Source organism: Podarcis filfolensis (assembly GCF_964270895.1).
Source record: "Podarcis filfolensis genome assembly, chromosome: 7".
Taxonomy (NCBI): Eukaryota; Metazoa; Chordata; class Lepidosauria; order Squamata; family Lacertidae; genus Podarcis; species Podarcis filfolensis.
In genome coordinates this window covers 6,240,006-6,264,068 of record NC_139603.1, presented here as the reverse complement: position 1 = coordinate 6,264,068, position 24,063 = coordinate 6,240,006, and the positions used below count along the sequence as shown (strand labels likewise).

The 24,063-nt window shown below is 44.9% G+C and overlaps 2 protein-coding genes across 2 annotated transcripts in view; one reads left to right on the top strand and one right to left on the bottom strand.

The window, feature by feature from the left end:
- Nucleotides 1–3,253, top strand: part of PCDH12 (protocadherin 12) — an 8,058-nt gene extending 4,805 nt beyond the window's left edge. Inside the window, exons 2-4 of the mRNA XM_083624622.1 lie at nt 310–407; nt 1,409–1,521; nt 2,515–3,253. Coding sequence (XP_083480748.1) covers nt 310–407; nt 1,409–1,521; nt 2,515–2,804 — 501 coding nt within the window. The 3' untranslated portion in view covers nt 2,805–3,253. The remainder of the gene's footprint in view (nt 1–309; nt 408–1,408; nt 1,522–2,514) is intronic.
- DELE1 (DAP3 binding cell death enhancer 1) lies at nt 3,202–24,063 on the bottom strand. Its single transcript, XM_083624725.1, has 11 exons — nt 23,904–24,063; nt 23,708–23,816; nt 16,587–16,662; nt 16,304–16,439; nt 15,920–16,060; nt 14,470–14,531; nt 9,834–9,927; nt 7,120–7,262; nt 5,881–6,042; nt 4,292–4,409; nt 3,202–4,182 (listed from the first exon to the last, which is right to left on the bottom strand). Exons 1-11 carry the CDS (start codon nt 23,953–23,955, stop codon nt 3,935–3,937), a joined length of 1,341 nt encoding a protein of 446 aa, XP_083480851.1. The 5' UTR covers nt 23,956–24,063; the 3' UTR covers nt 3,202–3,934.

Sequence of the window (24,063 nt, the reverse complement as noted above, 5' to 3'; positions counted from 1 at the left end):
ACCTATGTAGGCTTGCAACTAGAGTGTGCATTAGAAATTACTCAGAGGAAAACTGTCCAACTTGGCAAGTTCAGAATCATTCAAACCACTGTAACGCTGCAGCGGTTGTCAGCTTTGCATGATGGGTGGTAGCTGCTGTGAGTAAACAGAGATGCAGATAGACACAAATGGCTTGTTTTCTTGCAGAGAGGGGAAGAGCACTAGACATTATAAATAGCCCAAGCGGAGCACAGGGGAGTGGGGATATCCTGTTAGGAAACAGCTCTGGTCAGGATTGTATGCGGATTGTATGCTCTTCCTGTCTTTCAGCAAATCTCGCAGTTGTTGTCTCTACTGCATCAGGGCCAAGTGCAGCCAAAGCCCAACCACAGAGGGAACAAGTACACTGCCAAGAATGCTTCTTGCAGGTGAGTTTTGTGCAGCTTATGTGCCCAGCCTTGTAAAGCAGCTTTTCTCCTTCACTGGAAATGACTGGCCTATCCCTCATGTCCTCTAGAAACTTGTCTCCCTATCACAGGTGTTAGGTTTGCCCACGGTTTAATAGGTCCTGTGCCTTTAAAGATAAGGGACGGGGGTGGCGCTGTGGTCTAAACCACAGAGCCTAGGGCTTGCCGATCAGAAGGTCAGCGGTTCGAATCCCTGAGACGGGGTAAGCTCCCGTTGTTCGGTCCCAGCTCCTGCCAACCTAGCAGTTCGAAAACATGTCAAGCGCAAGTAGATAAATAGGTACCACTCCGGTGGGAAGGTAAACGGTGTTTCCATGTGCTGCTCTGGTTCACCAGAAGCAGCTTAGTCATGCTGGCCACATGACCTGGAAGCTGTCTACGGACAAACACCAGCTCCCTTGGCCTATAGAGCAAGATGAGCGTGCAACCCCAGCACTTTTGCTGAGAGGAAGTCTTCAGTAGAGGTGTAGTCAGTTCCTACATTTTTTTTTAAGAGTCGACTGATAATGTGCTGAATGTTTAAGAACTGAATGTCTAACGCTTCTCTTACAGTTACAGATAGGTAGCCGTGTTGGTCTGCCATAGTCAAAACAAAAAAATTTTTTTTCTTCCAGTAGCACCTTAAAGACCAACTAAGTTAGTTCTTGGTATGAGCTTTCGTGTGCATGCACACGAAAGCTCATACCAAGAACTAACTTAGTTGGTCTTTAAGGTGCTACTGGAAGAAAATTTTTTTTTTGCTTCTCTTACAATGAAGGTTGTATAAGGCATAGTACTGTGGTTTTGTTTATTAACAGTTAATGAAAGTTCTCTCTTATCCACTGCTGCTGTTGGGCATATCCCCTTAGGCTTGTCACTGTGGGATCTCTGCAAAGCGCAGGGTAAGCAGGACAATGGAAGGGCCAGTTTCTCCTGTGTTGGGTGAAGGCCCAATCACCTAAGATGCTTCTCCTTTTCCACAGGAACCCCAATTCAAATGTTGAGGATCTCATCACCAAGGAGGGCAGCGACTGTGAGCATCATGACTGGGAGCTGCTGGGAAAGGAGCTAGGGAACCTACTGGACTGCCCATCTGGTGAGATACCATCACTCGTGTCTCCTCCGTCTCAGTGGTGCAGTCTCTGAAGCCGTATCCTAGCTGATCTTATCCTTTCACGTGCCCATCATCTAATGGCTGACTAGGCACCCTTAGGGACACGTTTCTGTCTCTTAATCCCTGTTCTGTGATATGCTACCTATGCTACCCATATGCTACCTAGGAAAAGACACAGGAAGAGTAGTGCATTGCTGGGATCCTCTTCCTAGTGATCAAGGTAGAATAATAGAATTATATAGAGTTGGAAGGGACCCCTGCGGGTCATCTAGCCCAACCCAACTAAAGCATCCAGGACAGATGGCCATCCAACCTCCAAGGAAGGAGGTAGACAGGCTTATCTATTTATTCAAAATACTCCCTTTTTCTCCAAGCTCAAGGTAGCATACATGGTCCTCATCCTCTTCATTTCATCTCCGCAACAAGCCTGTGAAGTAGGTTCAGCTGAGAGGTTCAGGGTCACCCAGTGAGCTTCAGGGATTTGAACTCTGGTCTCCCAAGTCTCTGTCCATCACTCTAACCCAGGCATAGGCAAACCCCGGCCCTCCAGATGTTTGGGACTACAATTCCCATCATTCCTAGCTAACAGGACCAGTGGTCAGGGATGATGGGAATTGTAGTCCCAAACATCAGGAGGGCCGGAGTTTGCCTATGCCTGCTCTAACCACTATACCACACTGGCTCTCTGCGTAAAATCCTGAGTGCATAATTCATTCTGCTTCCGCTAGAAATGGAGAGGGCAGCAGTTAGGTCAACCGCTGATGAACAACAAAAATCTTATTGCGGTGTCCCCCTGACCCACAAAGCATTGGAAACATTAAGGGATAGAAATTTGCTTTTGATTTTAAAATGAGTAATGCGATTAACATGATGCAGAGTTCTGAAATTGGTACTCACATGGAATTACAGGACTTGTGTAGCCCCGAGTCTATCCTTATCAATGAAGCCTAATTTATTCTTTCCCCCACCCTGTAGGGCTGGATCTTGATCAGCTGAACGTGGAAGACCCAACATGGATGGCGAGGCTGTCCTTTCCCATCTCAACTGACTACAAGGACAATATTGTCTCACCAGGGGCTGAACCGTCTCCACTGAGCGAGGAAACCACAGGCAGAGATGAACCTCACACTTTTGCAACCTTTGGCAAAGCAGCTGGGCACAAGCCAAACTCAGAAGAGCCCAGGCTCTCCAGTACCTTCCTCTCAGAGATGAATACACTTTTTGAGAAGATCTTGGCTCAGAAAGTCAGTCCCCAGGTGGATTGATGATTGGGGCTCTTGAGCAACTCTCAGAATGTAGCGAGCCCCAAGATCTGACTAGAGATGATGTGGGGGCTGAAACGGACAGTGCTTTGGGCAACAGAACTGGCAATTGCAGTAGCAAGGAGACCTTCACCTCTTCTGGAACAGCTACCAGCGGCCAGTCCTCTTTGTTCTTACCACATCCCTGCTGCAGGAAATCAGCATACCTCTATGGGACAATGAAAGGCAAACTGGAGCATAAGGCTCCTTGCCCCCCCAAGCCACTATTTAATTATTTTGAATTGAGTGGGAGCAGGAGCTAAGGTAAGGAAATGCTGCTTCTTGGTCAGGCACTGAGTCTTCAGCAGGTGTTTCTCACCTATTACCAAGCTTTTATACAACAATGAAATTTAGAAGCTGCTGCTTGAGTCCGTTATTTATTTATAATAAAAATAAAACTCTCAGGAACCAAATTCTGTTCTTTGAATTATTCAGTCTACCTCCCAAACTCCACTTCCTGTTTTTATTCTATTGCATTAAAATTTCCTTCCCATTAGAGAGAAGGTCCTGTCACTCCCTTAAGATTCTGAAACGTGGCTAAAAATCTCCTTTCCTTTCTGAAATGGAGGAGAACCAGCAGAATTCCTTATGCAATTAAAAAAATTCAGTAAGCTCAAATCTGTTAGAGAAAGAAGACTAGGGCAGACTCCTTCCCCAATTTCTGACTACAGTGTGAAATCGCTTGCCTGATTTTCAGAAACCATTTATGATTGTATCCCCTTTTTACATGGGATGTGCAAGTCCACATCTGCTTAACTTCAGCACCAAGTGCTTTAAGACTTGGCCCTCAAAACTGCAGTCTGTAGGCTCCCCATGTTCATTTTGCAGATGCAACATTTGCTTCCATGGTGCAAGGGTCACTCAGCCGGAGCCCTGTATCCTGACTCCATTCACAATCAGATGCTGCCTAGATGGCTAGCCTCCACTGTATCATTCTTTATGCTGCGGGCAAACTGTCAAATAAGAAGTTATACATTTAGGAGGAGATGGAAACAGGTGCCGGCTATGCCCATGTGATTTGCCTCTTAAAAGGATCACTGTGCCAGCCAGTAACACAGCCACCATCTAAAGCAGAAAGTTTCTCATTAGCCATGTTATCCAACTGCTACTCCTGAAGACCACGCTAAAGACTGTAGCTTGAGGTTATCTGGGAAAGCTGTGGTAGGCATGCAGTTTGCAGAGCTATTTGCCGCATCCCTAAGGCTTCCTGTGCTCCAGGAGTGAAGCAGGCCAAAAGCTGGCTGTCCAAAGTGAGAAGCTGGCAGCTGATCCAGGAGCTGAAGACAAGGGCTGGATGAAGAGGTTTTTGCTGCCAGTGGTGACTGGTCCCGGATCTGTGTAGCTAAGTGAGAGAGAATATCACATAATTATCACAACTGCAGTAGCCAACATTTCATTCATTCTCCAGTAAGCACCATTTCCGCACCATTCTGCCCCCCCCAACTCAGTACCTGCTATCTCCTCCTGTGCCTTTACTTTGATTCTCTCCTGTGCAGCCTTGGAGCCGGCAGCTGTTGCTTCCTGGTAACGCTGTCTTGCTGTCGGTGAGTTCTGGGAGACTCCAGTGCCCTTTTCATAGCAAACACACAAATGAAAGCTGCTTGAGGAATCCTACATGCAAGTACATGTGTATAAAGAGCATTAATCATCCACTCCAATGCACCTGAAATGCAGTATATTATTATTTTAGAACCATCCAATTCAAGGCAAAAGACCATGCTTGAGCTGTAAACACGGCCCTAGGCCTTTCCACATGCACTGCCTTTAAAAAAAACTGCAAATTCTCCAAAGCCAGATCTATCACTATGCATAATTAAAAAGAAAAGCCCAGGCTGCCAAGGCTTATGTTCACTTTAAAAATACCTAGATTGTGGCAGATACGGGGCTGACATTTGTTTTAGTGAACTGAAGAATAGATATCAAGGAACAAACAAAGCCAAGCACAAACAGAGGCATAGCAGCTCATGGATCTTGTGTTTGTGGCCAGATGGAAAGCAAGAGGAGTAGTTAAACAAGACAGAAGTACTGTTTTTGGGGGACAGGAGACGGGCAGGTGTGGAGGACTCCCTGGTCCTGAATAGGGTAACTGTGCCCCTGAAGGACCAGGTGCGCAGCCTGGGAGTCATTTTGGACTCGCAGCTGTCCATGGAGGCACAGGTCAATTCTGTGTCCAGGGCAGCTGTCTACCAACTCCACCTGGTACGCAGGCTGAGACCCTCCCTGCCCGCAGACTATCTCGCCAGAGTGGTGCATGGTCTAGTTATCTCCCGCTTGGACTACTGCAATGCGCTCTGTGTGGGGCTACCTTTGAAGGTGACCCGGAAACTACAACTAATCCAGAATGCAGCAGCTAGATTGGTGACTGGGAGCGGCTGCCGAGACCATATAACACCGGTCTTGAAAGACCTACACTGGCTCCCAGTATGTTTCTGAGCACAATTCAAAGTGTTGGTGCTGACCTTTAAAACCCTAAACGGCCTCGGTCCAGTATGCCTGAAAGAGTGTCTCCACCTCCATCGTTCTGCCCGGACACTGAGGTCCAGCGCCGAGGGCCTTCTGGTGGTTCCTTCGCTGCAAGAACCAGCGCAGGGAACCAGGCAGAGGGCCTTCTAAGTAGTGGCACCCGCCCTGTGGAACGCCCTTCCATCCCACCAGATGTCAAAGAGAAAAATAACTACCAAACTTTTAGAAGACATCTGAAGGCAGCCCTGTTTAGGGAAGCTTTTAATGTTTAATAGGTTATTGTATTTTAGGGTTTTGTTGGAAGCCGCCCAGAGTGGCTGGGGAAACCCAGTCAGATGGGCGGGGTATAAATAATAAATATTATTATTATTATTATTATTATTATTATTATTATTATTATTATTATTTGCACAGCCTGTAGTAGAATGCCTTGACTGAGCCAGGTGAGCACCTCCTCACCTAAGCATGGCAAACAGCTAAACTGTAAAGAGCAAAAGAAAAGGATTCTCATGTCACCCATGGACAGCCTACTTCTGCTTCTGAACAGTACGCCATAACTCTCCAAGCTGATGTTCACCTCTGTCAGCCCAGCAGCAGCGCCTTCGTCCAACAAACCCACGGCTTCCTGCACGTTTTCCTTCTTGTCTGTTCTTGGGCAGTGGCGGAGGAGACACTGAGTGTAGCGGTGCTGGGCCATGGGGTGTCCCTGGCGAGCAGCACACTGGTAGTAGAAGACTGCCTAGAACAGAGAACAGGGACACTACTACACATCCTATAAACTGTGCTCCTGCCAGACAAGCAAGTGTTCCTCCCTGCTGGCTTCAGTCCCACACATGATTGGCAGGAAAGTGGCCTGGCATGTTAGCCCCAACCCCACTGCAAGGAAGAACTACTACAAAGTGGAATACCTGCCTGGGGGAGGGAGGGCAGCAGCTGGAGACTCCTTTGGACAGCCCTGACATCTTTCTATCTCCTGCTGATTGTTTTACGTCTCTTGCGTGAAAACACTGGCTCCTTACAGGGTAGCTTTTGACAAAGCTGCAGGCACAAGCTGCATAATGCAACTGGAGGCTTTTCTATAATGTGGACACTAAGTACCTCTAGTGAGGTTCTTTCTGAGCTTCGGCACAATGAAGATTCTTCATAACTGAATAAACTGAGTTTCTCTTGTTCTGGAACACTTGGAAAAGGCGCAACTTGGAGGACCGATATTTCCTGCCTAGAGCCTGACCTCCCTCTGAGCAAGGACGCAAAAACAAAGGAAGCTCAGGCAGCCTGGAGCAGGAGATGAACTGGGTCACTGCTGCACTTGGAGTGGCTGCCCCCTACCCCCATCGTTACGGCAAATGCTCCACTCTAGCCTGCCGTTGCACATTAAGCTGTTTTGTTGCAAGTTTCTTATGACAGTAGGTGTTACAGGGATAGCCATGCTCTCTTGGGATCAGCTGAGAAGACTATCTGGGAAAATCTGAGAAAGGGACACAGGAAGTTGCCTTCTACTGAGTCAGACCATCCACCTGAGCATTACCTACAATGACCGGAAGCTGCATTCAGGGGTTTCAGGCAGGGGACATTCCCAGCCCTACCTGAAGATGCTGGGGATTGACTCTGGGAACTTTCACATACAAATCCAATGTGTGTGATGAACTGCAGCAGGTATCCCACTGCAGGTCTCTGGGTTAAAGCTTGTGACTCAGAAAGAGAACAAATTATGTCTCCCAACACATATGGCATACACTGAAGTTGCCCCACACTCTCCTTCCCACTTGTGCACAGCAGCAACACACAAGCCAAGAAACAAACGGGAATAGAGGACCTTGGCCACGTTCTTCTTGGTGCCTCTTCCGTGTTCGTAGCACAATCCCACATTAAACTGGGCTTTGCTGTGGTTCTGATCTGCAGCCAGCTTGAAGCAGGAAAAGGCCGTTTTCCACTGCTTGTCACGCATGTTCTCAAGCCCTGGGGAAATAATGTAAAAACAGTGGTCCAAATTCTAACCTGAGATGGTGGTTGCACCTATTATCAAAGAGAGAATACCCTCAGGAGGACACTTATGCTTCAAACTATTCGCTAATTCAGAGGCTATCCTGCAGTGAAGATGAGGCAGGCAGTGGCAATTCAATATAAAATGTACTGATTCCAGTACCTCCTGTTATGCACCTTCAAATTCATTTTCAGACAAGTTTCCACTGAACTACACTACATCCAGCAAGTCCTACTATCTCTGTTTTACAGCTAAAAACACACAGAGAACAGTACGTGCTCAGGTACTTAAGGTGGCACGCAGCAAAAAATTGGACGCAGTTATGCAGCAAGCAGCTGGTCACGTAACTTCTGCAAAGTCTTCCTTTAATCTTATTTAACTAGGCAGGACATGACAATAGTGAAATAGGATGCTGTTGCAAAAAAAGCACTCTGGTGAAAAAATGTTCAAATGCACCACACTCTCACCTACTTACCTAGTCATCACGGGATGAATGCTTTTTCTTACTTAAATGGGAAATATTTCACATGTCATTTCATGTGCCCAGCCACACATTGGAAGAAACTACCTTAAAGCACAGCTCCTATGAAGCTCTTTCATATGAAGTCACACCTTTGGTACATCTAGGCTTGGCATCTACTCTCAACAACAGCAGTTTTCATTGAAAGAACCCCCCCCCCCAATGCCTTCTAACTTGAGACCCTTTGAAAACGTAGGTTGCTGGGGAATGAACCTGGGACTTTCTGGATTCAACACATGCTCTCTATCATTGCCACAAACCACTGAGCCGTGATGGTGAACTTTTTCCCCAGGTCTTCCCATGGCCACCCATCCGACACTGCACACAAAAATGGCCGTGACTGAATCCAAAGTGCACAAATTATCCCCCCACCCCGGACAGAGTGCGAAAAATTATTAATTATTATTTCCACTCTTATAAATCAATTTCTCCCTCAAGATAGTGCAATTAATTCATTTCATCCAATTAATTCATTTCCCCCCTCAAGACAGTGCAAATCACATTATTAATTCTTCCATCTCCTCTTCCCCGCAACCCCTCCCCACAAAAGAAAAAACTCTATAAAGGTTTATAAATCATGGTTTTAATTAATTCATTCCCTCCCCAGCCCAGACCAGCATGTTAACTGTCTTTGTTATTATTTCAAGCTCCCGCTGTATTTTAAGACTCATCAGAAGGATTTTTGAGTTTCTCCCTGCTGCTGTGATGCTCAGGGCTCATTCACATTTCCTTCTGTGCTGCACTTCCTAGACGAAGGTCTGCGCTTTAAAGTGCCAGGTCTGAGCACTCCCCCTCCCCCCCCCCAGTGCTTTTCCTGCAGAAACCTGCTCTTTTAACGCTGAAGCGGAACAAATGGCAATTTTGAGTTTTCTGTGGATTGCTGTTTGCTCTGATTCAGCTTAAGGGTGGGTTTTCATGGGGAAAGTACCTGGGCGGGGGGAGGGGTACTTGGACACAGCACTTTAAAGTGCAGACCTGTGCCTAGAAAGTGTGGCACAAAAGCAAGTCTGGATGAGCCCTTCGCCTGCTGGCTCTAAAGTGCAGCAATCAGCTGTCACCAATGGCTGCCAAAAAGAGATGATCCAGGAGAACAGGCAGTTCAGTTATTACTGAGAACAGTAGTGGAAGTCTCTCTTGGGCAGCCATCAGTAGGAAAGAGTTTCTGAAAGCTAACCAAGGCTACTGTGCACTGCGGAAAACCTCAGCATATGGAGCCAGCTCTTCTATGGAAGGACTGCAGAAGCAATATGGAGACCAAATATAATTTTGGGAATTCCGTGAACACAGTTCAGGAACAGTTCAGAGGACAGTTTGGATCTGTTTAATTAAAAACCAAAACCTTTGGGGGGGGGAGTCTTTAGGGGCCACAGAAAACCTTTTAGGGAGGGCTGTGTATGATCTGCAGGTTAGCCACCTCTACCACAGAAGCACCCCCCTCTTCCTTCAGCACTCAGAAGTAGTCATGGCCGAATTGGAGCCTAGGAATCCTTTATTCCATCCCCACTGAGTGGCAAAGACCAAAGGTTGATCCCTGAGACTCTACTCCTCTCTCCTTATATCTCAAATGTCCAAGCATATCAATGGTAGCATATGATACAGCAGACGTTCTTCCAAATATACAAGATAACTAGCTTATACAAAGTTAGACTGGGTCATCCAAGAGAATGGAGCAAGCCCAGGTGATTTAACCAAAGACCAAGGAAAGGTTTAGCCATATAAAAAAAGGGGGGGGCAAAGAGGGAGTTTTTGCTGCACCCCAGAACAAACAGCTCTGCTCTCCCAGCAAATGTTACAAGATAAACCTATGCGGAATACTTAGGGGGCTGAGTAAACTGCATAAAACTGAAAGGAAAGGGACCTACAGAACGCTGTGCTAGATAAGTCCTTTCTCTGGGCCTGAGTCATTGCCCTTTTTAACATAAGTGAGTGGCTTAAACCTCTAGTATCTCTGTCAGGTCTATGACACAGTAGAAGACAGAAGCCCCTGCCTGACGAAGACTGGATAAGTAACTCTATAAGCTGTTACCAAGGATGTTTGATGCCACGGAAATGCTGGCTTGAAACACCTGCTGCACTTGAGAAGCAGCTTCACCAACAGACGACTCCTCTTCCAGATTGCCCTGCACAGGAGAGGCAAAAATGAAAACTGTGTATAGGCTGCCCATCTGTGGACAATCCTCTCTTTGCACTAGCTTTCACATTACAGGCATCTTCCCCACCTAGATGTGTTTATGTATGCATATGGCACCAGGAAAATCAATCAATCAATTTAAATTGTAAAAGGCACAGAAACAGCCTGAAGAGAGTGGGAAAACTGCAAAAAAAAGAAAGAAAGAAAGAAAAGAAAAGAAAAGAAAAGAAAAGAAAAGAAAAGAAAAGAAAAGAAAAAGGCATTAAGAGTGAGAAAATGGCTAGCAATCGCATAAACCTTTGCAACTGCAATCCCAGGAGCCTTTGCACCAGTTTGAGAAAGGCGGTTTGGAAGAATGATTATGATGGAGTTTGGCAGATTTGGGACAGAGTTTGGCTTTTTAGATGGTATAGGAAATCCGCATGTTGTGTGGGGGATACGTTCCAAACCCGCACGCTCCGCGCCTTTTGTGACATCTTTGTGATGTTTTGGGGCTAGTTCCAGGTTCAGCGCCTGCAAATATGCGCAATCACGCATCATTTGGACACTCCTATATCTGTTGTTGTCTGTATATGCGAAGTACCCGAGAATATCCTCCGTATAAGTGGGGAGATGCAAAGGGAGAGTAGGAGTCCTTCAGCCCTTCCTCGCAACCCAGGTTCTTTGTCCCAGGAAAACTTGCTCAGAAGCAGTTGCTTCTTCAGAATTTCTAAAGGCGCCCACAATTACTGTTCTGTTCTGTACCAAAGAAATGCTCATACTGTGTGGCAATCCTACAGTCACCAGACATCTGGAGTGAGAATTAAAAGACTGTCCTTTCCCAAGGGCTCTAAACCTAAGGATCACAAAAATAAGAAAGGAAGAAGTGGATGGTTTTCTGGAGCAACTGCGGCAATTTGCAAGTGGACAGATAAAAACTATTTCATTCTCCCACTTGTGTTGAACACGAAGTCTGATTTCCTACCACTGCTGAGAATATCGAGATTAATATACTGACAACCATATCCTCCAGCAGGAGACTGGACAGGTGGAGTCATTTCCTGAAGTGTAGACTTGTCACTAGGCTTTGGGAAACTGCTGGTCAGAATGAGGCCATAGCAGTGACCCCGCAGTTCAGAGGTGCGAACTGACAAATGTCACAAGTGGCTGTCCTGGCATTTTCACACAGCTTTTGACTGCAGACCTTCGTGACATGAAATATGCTATCCTGGCTGTGAATCTGGTACTCTTTACAAATAATCTAATATACCAACTCCATGTGAATAGGCCCCAGCTGGAAAGAGGGAACTCAAAACTCAACAGAAAGATAGTGTAAGAAATCAGTTCAAAATATCCAAAATTGCCATTATCCTTTCTTTCAATTGGAAATTTAGATACATTCAGATGTATCTCATGACATATGGCCGCACTTTTAATGGCTACATCCCAAAGCCCAAAATGATGCATATTAAATCATATTCTCTATCTGTTCAGAACAGATTCCTTCTTTATCATGTTACATGTTTGTTGCATAATTACTGTAGAACAGAACTGTATTGCTTACACCCATAAATTGTACTACTTTTCTAGAATGCATGCTAAATTTGCAGTAGTAGAAGAAAATGCTCTTGGAGTTTGCTTCAGAACTGAATTATGGTGCTATTCACACACAACTGTGTGAGTTGCATGTCTGTGCGTTAACTGACCAACATTTAAACAAATGTCCCTTTCTTGTAAGTCTTGATCAAACTAATTTTGCAACTGTGGTGTTTAGTCAAGATTCCCTGGAGGAATTTCCCTCAACGATTCTTGGGAACTATAGTTCATTAAGGGTGCAGAGAGTTGCTAGGAGACTTCTATTCCCCTCACGGTGGTTCATCAATCAATCCCTCTTCCCAGGGGTGTCCTAACAACTCTTAAGTCACTGATATACTACGTCCACTGATTATACTATGTCTATGCCCTGGATCTACTAAGCCCTGGAAAACCACATTAGTGGGGAGATGGTCCAGGCAGTTCCACCTTTAACACTATTCCCTTCTCTTTCAGCCTGACAGCTGTGGCACTCATGACCTACTGGCACTCAAAACTTTACATGCAGGTATAGCAAGAGCAGTTCTGCTTGATCACAGGGTTCACTGAGTCCAGCCTCTCTCAATCTGCTACTAGCAATGGACATTTGGATAATCTCTTATCATCATATACAACATAGCCATTTGAGGTACATTTCACTTCCTGTCAGTTGTTGAGAGGGCTTTTTAGGTGAAGATTTTTTGCCCTCTTAACTCTTCAGTATATCCCTTATTTCTTGACATTAAAGTCAACACTTTAAAAGAAGATTTCAGAAAGTTTAGAAAGTTAGCACATGCTAATTTTACTGAAGCCAAGTAAGTGTTTTATTTTTTCAGTGAATCTTTAGCAAATCTACGGAGTCAGCAATTTCAGTACTGGAATGATTTGGTGCCATCAGATGGCAGAAGTATATATTACAGGATACGCTTCATCTTGTCAGGATTAAGAGGCAGGAAGGACCGTTGCCAGAACGCAAGATGGGTTAGTCCTTCCTTATGGAAAATTAAAAATGCTTTTGTATCAGAAGCTATAAAGCCTGGCTTGATAATAATACAAAAGATGTGAATGCAGCTCTCTGGCATGAAAAGTGCACTTCCAGATTTGGACCCAGAAATTACCCACCCGTCCCTGGCCCCTGTGAACACCGGTGGAGTGTGGGTAAGCGCTCGCTCCCATTCCACCCTGCCCTGCCCCCATTCTGCCCTTTTAGTGAAGTGTTAGAGACTTTTGGGGTCACTTCCAGGTTTGGCATCGTTCACATGTGCATGATTGTGCATCATTCAGACGCGTGTTAATTGGTCATTGCCCGTATTTTCCCTTTGTATTGCATTTTGAGTGCAACATGTTGCAGGAAATAATAATAATAATAATAATAATAATAATAATAATAATAATAATAATGACAACAACCTGAATTTCTGTTAGGATTTTCCAACAAATTCAAGAGTACACAGCCACAGCACTGTGTGAGCTCTTGCCCTAGCCTTACTCTCTTTACCTCTTTCAATCCAAACTTCTATAGTCCTGATTAAAATGCATCTTGTATCTTTAAACATGATTTTAGTAAAACTGGAAATCCTAGTAAATATATTCCCAAACCGTGTGTCTCAGGCCTGAACAACCAGGCAGACACAGCAATGCTGTTGTTTAAAGTTCACTATCCAGTTCCATCCTCAATCTGGGCCGTGACACTATCGTTTCCCCAAGTCTCTGTTTTTCAGCCCGCATCTACTTGATACCACTTAGCTGAGACACCATCACTCTCTGTTAGCTATTCTCCTTACCTGGACAAACCTACTTCCTGCTATACCATATAGCTTCTTCTATCTGTACAGCCATGTGAGCTTTCCACCTTCTTATCAGATACCACTTGGTCTTCTCTGTCCTGCTTTTTTAAAGGCTTTTGTCTCTTTCACCTATCCTTCCCTTGGGTTCCTATATCTCATCACACTAACTCAGGCTTCCTCAAACTTGGCCCTCCAGATGTTTTTGGCCTACAACTCCCATGATCCCTAGCTAGCAGGACCAGTGGTCGGGGATGATGGGAATTGTAGTCTCAAAAAACATCTGGAGGGCTGAGTTTGAGGATGACTGCACTAACTACTCAGCCTCCTTCTGAGGCTCTGCTTCATTCTGAACCTCTCCTCACTGTTCCTGGGCAGCCTTCTGCAATGTGATGCCCTTCACAGGTTTTAGACTTAAACTTCCATAATCTTGGACCACAGGCCATGCTGGCTGGGGCTGATGGACACTGAAGTCCAAACCATCTGGAGAGTGCCAGAATGGGGAAGGCATAGGAATTTAATCCCAGCCAGAATTGGTATTTTCTTCTTCTTTCACAGAAGCTGGAGAACATTCTGCTGCTAGCAGTTTTATCCCCTGAACAGTTGGAACATGCACATTTTGTGACATCAACCAACTGTTGTTAGATGAGTCAACCCAAAATCTTTAAACACTTTTTATGTCAATGTATACAGTTTGCATTAAGTGAGCTGTCTCGCTAGAACCTCAATGTTTGGCAGATTTCAAGAGACAACGTATACCTGCAAATTCTGAGTAACAGAAGGAAACATGGATGATACCGCTTCAGTAAACAAACCAAGATTCTTCACCTGGGGTGGTGCTAGTGATCATGGCCCAAGACTGTGGTGCCTTATAGCTTAATCTACGTAGGCATATCCATTTCTTACTCTCATTGTGCAATCATGTCAAGGTAGGGGTTCCAAAGCAAACATTAAAATACGTGCCTTTGCTTCTACCCTGAATTTAGTTGGTCTCAAAGCTATCACGGATGTCCCTGATACCAAATGCACATGAAATCCACATGATACTAATACGGCAAGTGGTATCAAGGTTATGCAGAGTGTTTACGCTTTTGACAAATTAAAGACTCTTCCCCAGCTCATTATCTCATACTTCAGAAATTCTGAGCTAAATTCATGCTAAAAGCCAAGTCCTACAAAAAGAAAAGAGGCGTTACCTGCAAGCGTAATAGGGACGAGTCTGGTTCAGAACTTGTGCTGGATAGGAAGAGGATGTCCTCTGCAAAAAAAGAAAGGGGAAAAAAAAGGTAAGGCAATGACAGTCTGGGCCTCAACACAGAGTTGCCTTCCCTGCCATACTCCTGGTTGCACAGATCTGGAAGTTGCAGCTTCCTCTCCTACTCTTCTGTTAAATCAGCAATATTTTGTGATATGCCTTACAGCGGACAGCTCTCTTCTACGTCCCTTCAACTAGGTTTTACTCAGAGTAAACCCACTGAAATTAATAGGTTTCACTCAACCTTATCCATGAATTTAAACGGGTCTATTCTGACTCAACAGTCACCCTGCTCATCTTTGAGAACTCAGTCAAATAAATAATTTGGCCAGAGCCGTTCTTTGCACAGCATGGGTAGCAACCTGTGGCACAGATCACAAAAGTGGAATAAGGACCAAGAATCTGCGACACATTTGGACAGAAGCAGGGGAGCCCAGTCAGGTACAGCACTATACCTAGGCCTATACTGCTGCCTGTCTCCACAAAAGCTCACCAGACTGGGATGAAACCTGTGGTTAATAAGGGGGTTCCTTATCAGCAGTTGTGCCTCCACATTAATTAATTAATTAATTAATTAATTAATGTGCCTCCACATTACTTTAGTGTAAGAACATGTGCTTTGCATATAGCAGTCCCAGGTTCAACCCCTGGATCTTAGAGGAGGGCTGGGAATTGCTATTGCAGGAACCTTGGAAAACAGTTGCCACCTGGAGAAGACAGTACAGGGCTAAATGGCTTGAATCAGTAAGGCAACTTCATAGAAACAGGACTTCTCTCACATTAGCCACAAGGCTATTGTACAGCTATACCCACTCTCTCTACTGGATTGTAGAGATTCTGTAATGACCCAAATGCCTGTTGATTACAAGAACCCCAAACATATTTTAACATTCCCATTCACCTATGGCCAGAAGGTAATTAATGTAAACAATTTTTCTTCTTAAATTGCAGCTATTTGGGTTACTAATAGTTTATTGATGACTATATTGCTCATCAATTTGTTTCAACAAGACTTTAAACTTCCTCTTTTTATAGACGTTTTTAAGTCCCACTTTCTCCTTTCATTAAAAGTATGAAAATAAGGGTGATATATTCATTCAAAACCTGTCTTCTCCATTATTTAACAACCCAAATAAATCAAATGCTTTTGAAACACAAGGTACTTGACTGTAAAGTTCCATAAAGCAGCTATTGATTGGAAAGCCCACAAGTGAATCTCCTGTTTAACCAGAGACATCTCAGGCAACCACGTCCCAAGCCAAATTCTCTCCAGGCTTCTGCCTCAGAACAGGCTGCTTGCACGACCTGCTGATTTGTCTGTCCTCGTTTGCAGCTGGCCACTACCCCATGCATTCTGATGTGTCTTTGCATTCTAAAATCAAGATCTGTACCTGTTTCTGAAACATATTGGTATTGTTTTGGCTGTGAAGTTTTGCTAGATGGATTCGTTGGTGCATAGCTGGAGTCGTCTCCCACGCAGAAATGTTGTTCCTCTTTCTCACTGGAGCAAGCAGAAGGGGCTGTGGGAGGGACTGAAGGAGAGGAAACATATTAAAAGTACATAGGATGCTGTCTCAATCCTTATTTTACAAAGATAGATCTTCAAACTTCTAGGAGTCTTTACAATTCTGATACAATTTTACTGCTGGAGTTTCAAGTGCAGTACATATAGCTGAAGTGTGTGTGTGTGTGTGTGTGTGTGCGCGCGCGCGTAGTGTATTCTTCCCAGCACATGATGCTCTAGACTCAATTGTGCTATTCCCTAGCAAGCTTACCTGAATGTTGGCTTTGGGGCAAAACAGCAAGATGACCCTCCAATTGGCAAAACCCAACATCTCCTCCACCTGGTTGCACAGAGCTCAGCCTTCGAACATGCTTCACCAACTCCACAGCAAGAACAGCCAATGCACTCTAACAAAGGAGAGCAAGGGTTAGGGACTATCAGAACAGCTTTGTTAAAGGCTATATACAACTGTTCCTATTATAAAGACACCCTGGCTTCTGCCCCTCCAAAGCGACCATTCTCTTCTACCATGCAATCATCCCAGGCCTACTTACCAAGGTGAAGGATGTGCAGTGATGCAAGAGGTTCCCACATCCACAACTTCTGTGCTGCTGGTGCCTACCATGCCGGCTTCAGAAAGAAGGACAAGAAAAGAAAACGGATATGGAAACCAGAAAAGAAGCTTGCATTTAATTCAGCCTGCACCAAAGCTTTGGAGAAAAGGCTATGTGTGACCTACTCCACAATCTACACTCAGACACCACCTTTTCTTGCGGATGGGGTTACCTGCCACTCAGTTTTCATATTAATATTCATCTGTGTTTTTCCTGTATGTAAGCAGGGTTAGAAAAGTTAACTGAACAATTTTCTTTTCCCCCTATGAACTATTCACCCCAAACATATTTAGCTTAAATTTAGTGTTAGGTGGATGCAGAACTATAGCACTGGAATCTCTGGGCAAGTGTCCAAAGTATAGTGACCTTTGAGTCGAGGACATGGTTCATCTGTGAACTTGTGTAAGCCTGATGCTGGTTGTGTTCTGCCTCTCCAGCATGGATGTAATTCAAGCTGGAGCAAAATGGAGATTTCTAGAGGATGATGAAAAATCTTTTTAATTTTAGATTGCAATTCTGTACTCATGATCTGCTGGATATGGTAGAAACCCCTTTCTGCCCCCCTGACATGGCAGTAGATGATGAGATACACTTTAAATAAATAATTTATTTTTAAAAACTCGGTAGAGAGAAAAACAAAACAAAAAAACTCTGCCCACCCCTACGCCTCAAGCCACCCTCATGATGCAGTAAAATATGATGCAAACCAGCACCCAATTACAACATACCACCAACAGCCTATGAACCCCACAGAGGGAGATAACTCAAATGCTGGAGCTATTACTTTCTTGCCTCAGGGTGTGCACACTTACAACACACGAGGGTGATGGTACGTAGGGAGAAAGGGCACTCTGCACAAAGCAGCCTGTCAGAGCACATAGCTAACACTCCTTTAACTAGAACCCAGACTTGTACCTTGTCTTGGAACTCTAGACACAAATATTCAACAGCAACTCCCACTCCACCTCCACAACTGGAAGAAAGCACTCCACAGAGGTAAACAAAGAAAGGCAGCAACCATGCTACAAGGTATTGTTTCTGCAGCTGCCCCCGTGGGCAGTTGCACGTGCCCTGAACACCCGTGAATGGGAGTTGCCTATACACACACACACAGCGCGCACACACCACATGCTTTTCAGCACTGTGCTATATGTGTATACTGTGTCTTGGCCAAAATGTATTGCTTTAACACTCTGCTCTACCAACAGCTGGGAGCAGTGTCTCCCACAGACAGTAACCCCACACCTAGGACAGTATCCTGCAGGTGAGACAGGAAGGCATGGACTCAAGCGCAGGCCTGGAAAAACTGTCCCTGCATGTGCAATGTTCCACTCAAAACCCCAAAGGGATGAGGGGGAAGTTCTGTTTAACTGAGAAATCCAAGAACAGTAATCCTTCATCTTACATGCATTTGACTTGCGCAATCTCAACAATATGCTGTTGAAGGCAGACTGCTTTAAACCACACAGGTAAAGTTCAAAGGAAGGCAGGTAGCTTAAAAGATCTCTCTGAACTGGGTCCACTTGGCACACCAACTTTGGAATACTCTCACAAGATCTCATGGGACAATCTGACTTTTGAGGGGGATCTCATGCCAGCACACCAAGCAGTCCTTGCTCCCCAAGCAAGGCGGAGATCTTAAAAGCTATTTTAGCACCAGGTCTGCTTTGGCAACCCAGTGTGAAAAAAGTTTGAAAGCTCTATGCTTTGCTTGCTGAGCAAGGCCCACTCAGCGTGCCAGATCTGGGAGTGCTGGGGATGCTCTCTCCCCACCTCCTTACTTGCTAGCCATGGAGCGGATCCAAGGGCTTGATGTAACCACGTTTCTCTTTCAGCCGGAACTCACCAGAACTCAGTTCTGGCACCTCTCAGGTGGGCAGCACTGCCATTATAGGAGAACAAGGGAGGCATTCATGTTGAGTTCCAGCACCTCTTTTTCTAGAAAAATAGTGCTGCGTGAAACCCTTGGATCTGAGTCCCATGTAAGATGAGGGAATATTGTATTGCAGCTTATTTTATGGTTTACATCTATCATTTGGAGCATTATTAAAGTCTTGAAATCTAATTCCTCAGTCTTCTCTGTTTAATAACCTGTGACCATGTAATGAACTGCAGTGTTATTAAATCTGTATCAGTAATGGCTGTCCCAAGTGCCTCAGGGATTCAGGGAGGCAGTGGGACTTAGGCTATGCTTGGAGCATGGGGTGCTAATCTGAAAACATGCACCAGCATCCACATCAAAGCAATATTCTAATAGGGTCAGATTCTAGGGCAAAACACTGACACAAACCACTTTCACAACTCATCACTTTAAAATATAAAATAAATGCACACCTAAAAATATAAAGCATTAATGGGGAGCTGCTTGAAAACAGATATATAATGCAGGTACACTCCTCAGAGCCAGGACTGGCCACAGCTCCTTGCTGAGTATATGTGTAGAGGTAGCAACGGAAAAAGAACTGGAATGACATGATCAGCTCCTCTAGCGACAAAAGAATTGCGTGGTGACAGTGGGCACTGTTTTCCAAGGAAAGCTGGCAGGCATAGCTCTTTTTTATTTATTAAGTTTAAAAACTAATGTTCTGCATATACATTAACAGAAAAACAAACATGAGGCATAGGGCAATAACAACTGTTCATAATATTGCTATACTATTATATAAAGGATCAGTACGGTTAAGCTGACAACTAAGAAGTTGAGAGTCAAAGGATTATGTTGAGGAAAAGGATTATGGTTGCGTTTCTTCCAGCCAAGGTGAGTATGGAGCAAGTTACTTGACCTAGAGGTCCGTAACTTCCGAAGGAACAGGTGGATGTATTTGATGGGTTTTAACAAAGTCTAAAAATTCCCCACCAGACTGTCATGAAGGAGCCTGGTTCTGCCTTTCCCTTTAGGAATCTGAAATGCCGTCTCGGCTTTTTTGAAATGTTTGACATCTTTTGTTCTTATATGTGATGGAAGCCACCTAGAGTGGCTGGGAAAGCCCAGCCAGATGGGCAGAGTATAAATAATAAAATTATTGTTATTAAATTATTATTTTCCTGAAGAGCAAAGTTCCAAATCTTATTCCACTAGTTTGTAATATTGAAATCAAAAGTGTCTTCCAGCATTGAGTTAGACAGTCTTGCTACAAGAAATCAGGAAGGTATGCAGTTCTTTGGATTTAATGTCCTCATTTATTCCTTCAAATATCCAGAGTAAAGCAAGTTTTGGAGAAAACTGAATATGGTCTTTAATAATTTTTTTAATGTCTACTTATATCTCAAACTATATTTGTTGTTTTGGACATTCCCACCACATATGTGTGCTGTTGACTGTATTCTCCCCAGCACAAATGGTAGGACTCCAAAGAGATACTGGAAAAATTGACCAGTGTAAAATACCATTTATGAGCTATTTTTAATGCCTGTTCCCTTGTAAGATCAGTGTTAGATTTAAAGGGGCCTTCCCCCCACATTCCTGACCAGGCAGCTTCATCTTTGGTTTCCCTCAGGTTCATCTCCCAATTAGATTTTAAACTTGGCTAAAATCTCATAATACAAATTCAGTAAGCTCTTAAACATTGCTACCACAAATACCTTTCCATTAGGAGAACAGATGAGTGGCATGAGAGTGGACTACAGGGTCTTGCAATAGATCTAAAAGTTGATAAACATGAAGCCATCTTACAGGCAGTGGCGTAGCGTGGGTTGTCAGCACCCGGGGCAAGGCAAGTAATTTGCGCCCCCTAACCCGTGGATTTGTGCCCCCTAACCCGTGGATTTGCGGCCCCTAACCCTAACCCCCAGATGTTGCGCCTGGTGCGGCCGGCCCCCCCTGCACCCCCACGCTACGCCACTGCTTACAGGTAAGGTTCCTTAATGCCAAGGTTAATTGCTTTCTTGAGATTGGGCATGAATTTTGGTAAAAATATTTCAAACAATAACCCTTTGGTTGTCAAAATAATGTATTTTTAATAGAGAGAGAGCTTTAGAATAGTACTTCATTGGCATTAGTGGTGAATATACGAACAGTATTTTTTCTGCCATTTTTTCCAAATGTCAATAAAGCATTGTGTGTATGTGTTTAATATTATTACAAAAGGCATGTGAAATTGGATTGAACAAAAATTGAGGAAAAGGTACGTTTCCTATTTGAGAGTTTCCTAATTGGACCCATGTCTTGTTGGGGCAGAATATCATGCTTGCAGGCACAATTCTATGAGCTTAAAACTGATACAACACAACAAGGTGGAGGTTTGAAGTAAGAGAAAGAAGAGACTTGGCCCTCTTCCAAGGCACATTAGCTCCCCCAATCCACCCTTAACTATAACTATGCCCAAAATTCATCTTTGAAACACCTGTAATGTGGAGCTGGGCAGACCAGAAGTCATAAAAGCACAGGCGACAAGAAGCTCAAAGCTTTATTTCCATAAGACTCCCAAAGATATTAAAATAACACAATCCTTGCCAAAGCTATATTGATAATCTATGTGTCTGCAGTGAGCAATATTTCCTGATCACTTTACAGTTGCCAAAATTTGGCTACACTAAGGTGAAGGTAGCAAACGCTCTGTTGAAGAGCCCTCATGTGAAAAGTCCTCCCTCTGAAATAGCTAAGGTTTCCCCGCTTCACACCCCACAAAAAGAACCCCAGGGTGAATAAACTTTGCAGTTTCTAAAGCCCTTTATTTGTACAGTTTTGCAACCAAAGCCAATGAGCTCTGAAAAATGAGCATGAGCTTGAAAGTCTTGTTCCAGAGAAAAAAATGGCTTTGATCATTACAATCACATGCTGAGAATATAAATTGCACATATTTCCCTTTAAGCACACTGGAAGTCTGCTTTAAAGAATGTAGCCTCAGGCAAACAAGAACTCTTCTTCTGGACAACTGCTTGAGCTGCCACCCATCATGAATATCGCAGGACAGAACTAATGCTGAAAAGAGCCCAGGTTAGGGCTGGGATGGAGAACCTGTTTTCAGCCTGAGAAATGAATTCTTTTTAAGGTAGCATTCTGGGGGGAAATGCCAGTGCAAAATTAGAGCAATGTTAACTTTAAGGTTGTACAGTAGACTTGTATTTACATACACTCAGATCCCTCTCTATCCTCCATCCAAGAAGCATGATCAAAATCCAAGGACACATTCTAGCCGGGGGTGGGGTGGTGGGGGTGGTGTGGGGAGAGTCCCAAGGGCCAGAGCGAGCCTGTGGCTCCCCATTTCTGCCTCATGGCCTGGTTTTGCCCAGATTCTGGGCTTGCTGTGAGGTGTCAGTTTAGGCCAGGGGTGAGAAACTTCTGTCCTGTGGGTCAATCTTGGTCAGCTAGGTCTCCTTCAATGAATGAACCAACGAACGAACGAACTAAAATTATACATTTCTTATTATTATCCTCACTACAGCAAATCACAATTTTATGCCATCATTTCTAGCCAATTTGTTTTTATTAAGGCCACAGCTGTGATACCATTTAAAAAGAAATTTTGCAAAAATACAGTGGTACCTTGGTTTACAACCATAATCCGTTCTGGAGGTCTGTTTGTAAACCAAAACAGGTTTTAACTCAAGGAGCGCTTTCAACAATGGGACCTCCCAAAAAAATTTGTTCGTAATAATAAAAAAATGGGTTGTAATCCAAAAAAAGATTGCGAACCGGGACATGCACTTCTGGGTTTGACGTGTTTGTAATCCAAAATGTATGCATACCAAGACATATGCAAACAAAGATACCACAGAATGGATTTCCATCAATTCTTTTGCACTTAGAATTGTAACAATTGTTCTTACCAATCCAAATGTAGTCTAAAGTTATAAAGCACAAAATCCATGCCTTATAACTTTATTTCAGCCATGAAGGGTTACTGTACAGTAATAAATTATTGCCAGTTATGTAGTCCAATTTTAAAGGTTTTCATTTTAATATTGTTTTATATATATATTGTTGGGGAAATAAACAAGAAAATTGTCGCTGTTCTTTATTTCTTCTTTTGCCCCACTGATATAGTACCTGACTATATAGGAAATTAAGGGACGCGGGTGGCGCTGTGGGTTAAACCACAGAGCCTAGGACTTGCTGATCCGAAGGTTGGCGGTTCGAATCCCCGCGACGGGGTGAGCTCCCGTTGCTCAGTCCCTGCTCCTGCCAACCTAGCAGTTCGAAAGCACGTCAAAGTGCAAGTAGATGAATAGGTACCGCTCCAGCGGGAAGGTAAACGGCGTTTCCGTGCGCTGCTCTGGTTTGCCTGAAGCGGCTTTGTCATGCTGGCCACATGACCGGAAGCTGTATGCTGGCTCCCTCGGCCAATAAAGCGAGATGAGTGCCGCAACCCCAGAGTCGGTCACGACTGGACCTAATGGTCAGGGGTCCCTTTACCTTTACCTATATAGGAAATTGGTTCTCTTTCTGTCAGTGATTGTTTTAGATTCCCACAAGCGATCCAACCCAAAACATGTTTCAGATTGCAAGCAAGGATAAATCTCGTTATTTTTCTACTTTCACTGCCCTTTCAAAACCCACCCACACAGGAGCAAAGTGTGATTAAAAGGAAACGACAGCACTTCACTTCTTTCCACACATGCATGCCTGCTGTGTTTCTGATGCTGCTCTCTATCTGAAGCCTCTGTGTAACAGCCAAGGGTTTATTGGCTGGTTCCCAAACTTTTTGGGAGCCCCTGTGGTTTGCATGGCCCGCTAAGAAAGACGATAACCCAATAAAATTCAAAAGAGCGACCGATTAATTGCACGTTTAATTGAAATCCAATTGCAAGTTCTTCTCGTTGAATTAACGTAACGGACGAGGCTGATCCAGCAACTTTTCAAGGCCTGGGATGGGGTGTCGTTTACACCTGCGCAGGTAACCCAGGGAGGCTCACCTGGCGCCACCGTTTCCCTGGGCTGCCCTTCGCCCTTTTCTTCTTCCTGTCAGCCCTGCTTGAGGCTTTATTTTGTCTGCCTCTGCTTGCGGGCAAGAGGAAGCGGCTCACAAGTCCCAATAAATAACAGTGATAATGGCAATGACACCCCCCCCCCGCCCTACGGAGAGCGCGGCTGCAGGTGCGGCGGGGTCTCGGCGCCTCACCTGTCCTCGGTCGGCGAGGGGTCTCCGTCACAGGGCCGGGCCGGGCCCACAGGCCGGTGGCGGCAGAGGGCGACGGTGCCGCCGCCTCCTCCTCCTCCGGGGAGCCTCACTGCGCGCGGGAGAGAAAGAGACAGAGGTGAGGAGAGGGGCGAGAGGCCCCCGCCGCGCCCTCCCTCCGCCCCGAGACGGGACGCACCTCCCCGGCCGAGGCTCCACAGCAGCCGCCACAGCATCGTCCCGGCGACCATAGAGAGGGGCTTCGCCGTCCCCGACAGAACGCCCGGCTTGCGTCAGGCTCGCGCCACGAGCGGCTGACTTCCGGGGGTCTCCGTCGAGCTCCGGATGCCCCGCCCCTT

Excerpts from the sequence above, each read along its gene's own strand:
- DELE1 (XM_083624725.1), bottom strand. The coding sequence starts at position 23,955 with ATGGTCGCCGGGACGATGCTGTGGCGGCTGCTGTGGAGCCTCGGCCGG. Across the intron at positions 16,061-16,303 it reads GCCCCAAAGCCAACATTCAG|TCCCTCCCACAGCCCCTTCT; the intron begins GTAAGCTTGCTA and ends CCTCTCCTTCAG. Across the intron at positions 7,263-9,833 it reads CGTGGCATCAAACATCCTTG|GGCTTGAGAACATGCGTGAC; the intron begins GTAACAGCTTAT and ends TTATTTCCCCAG.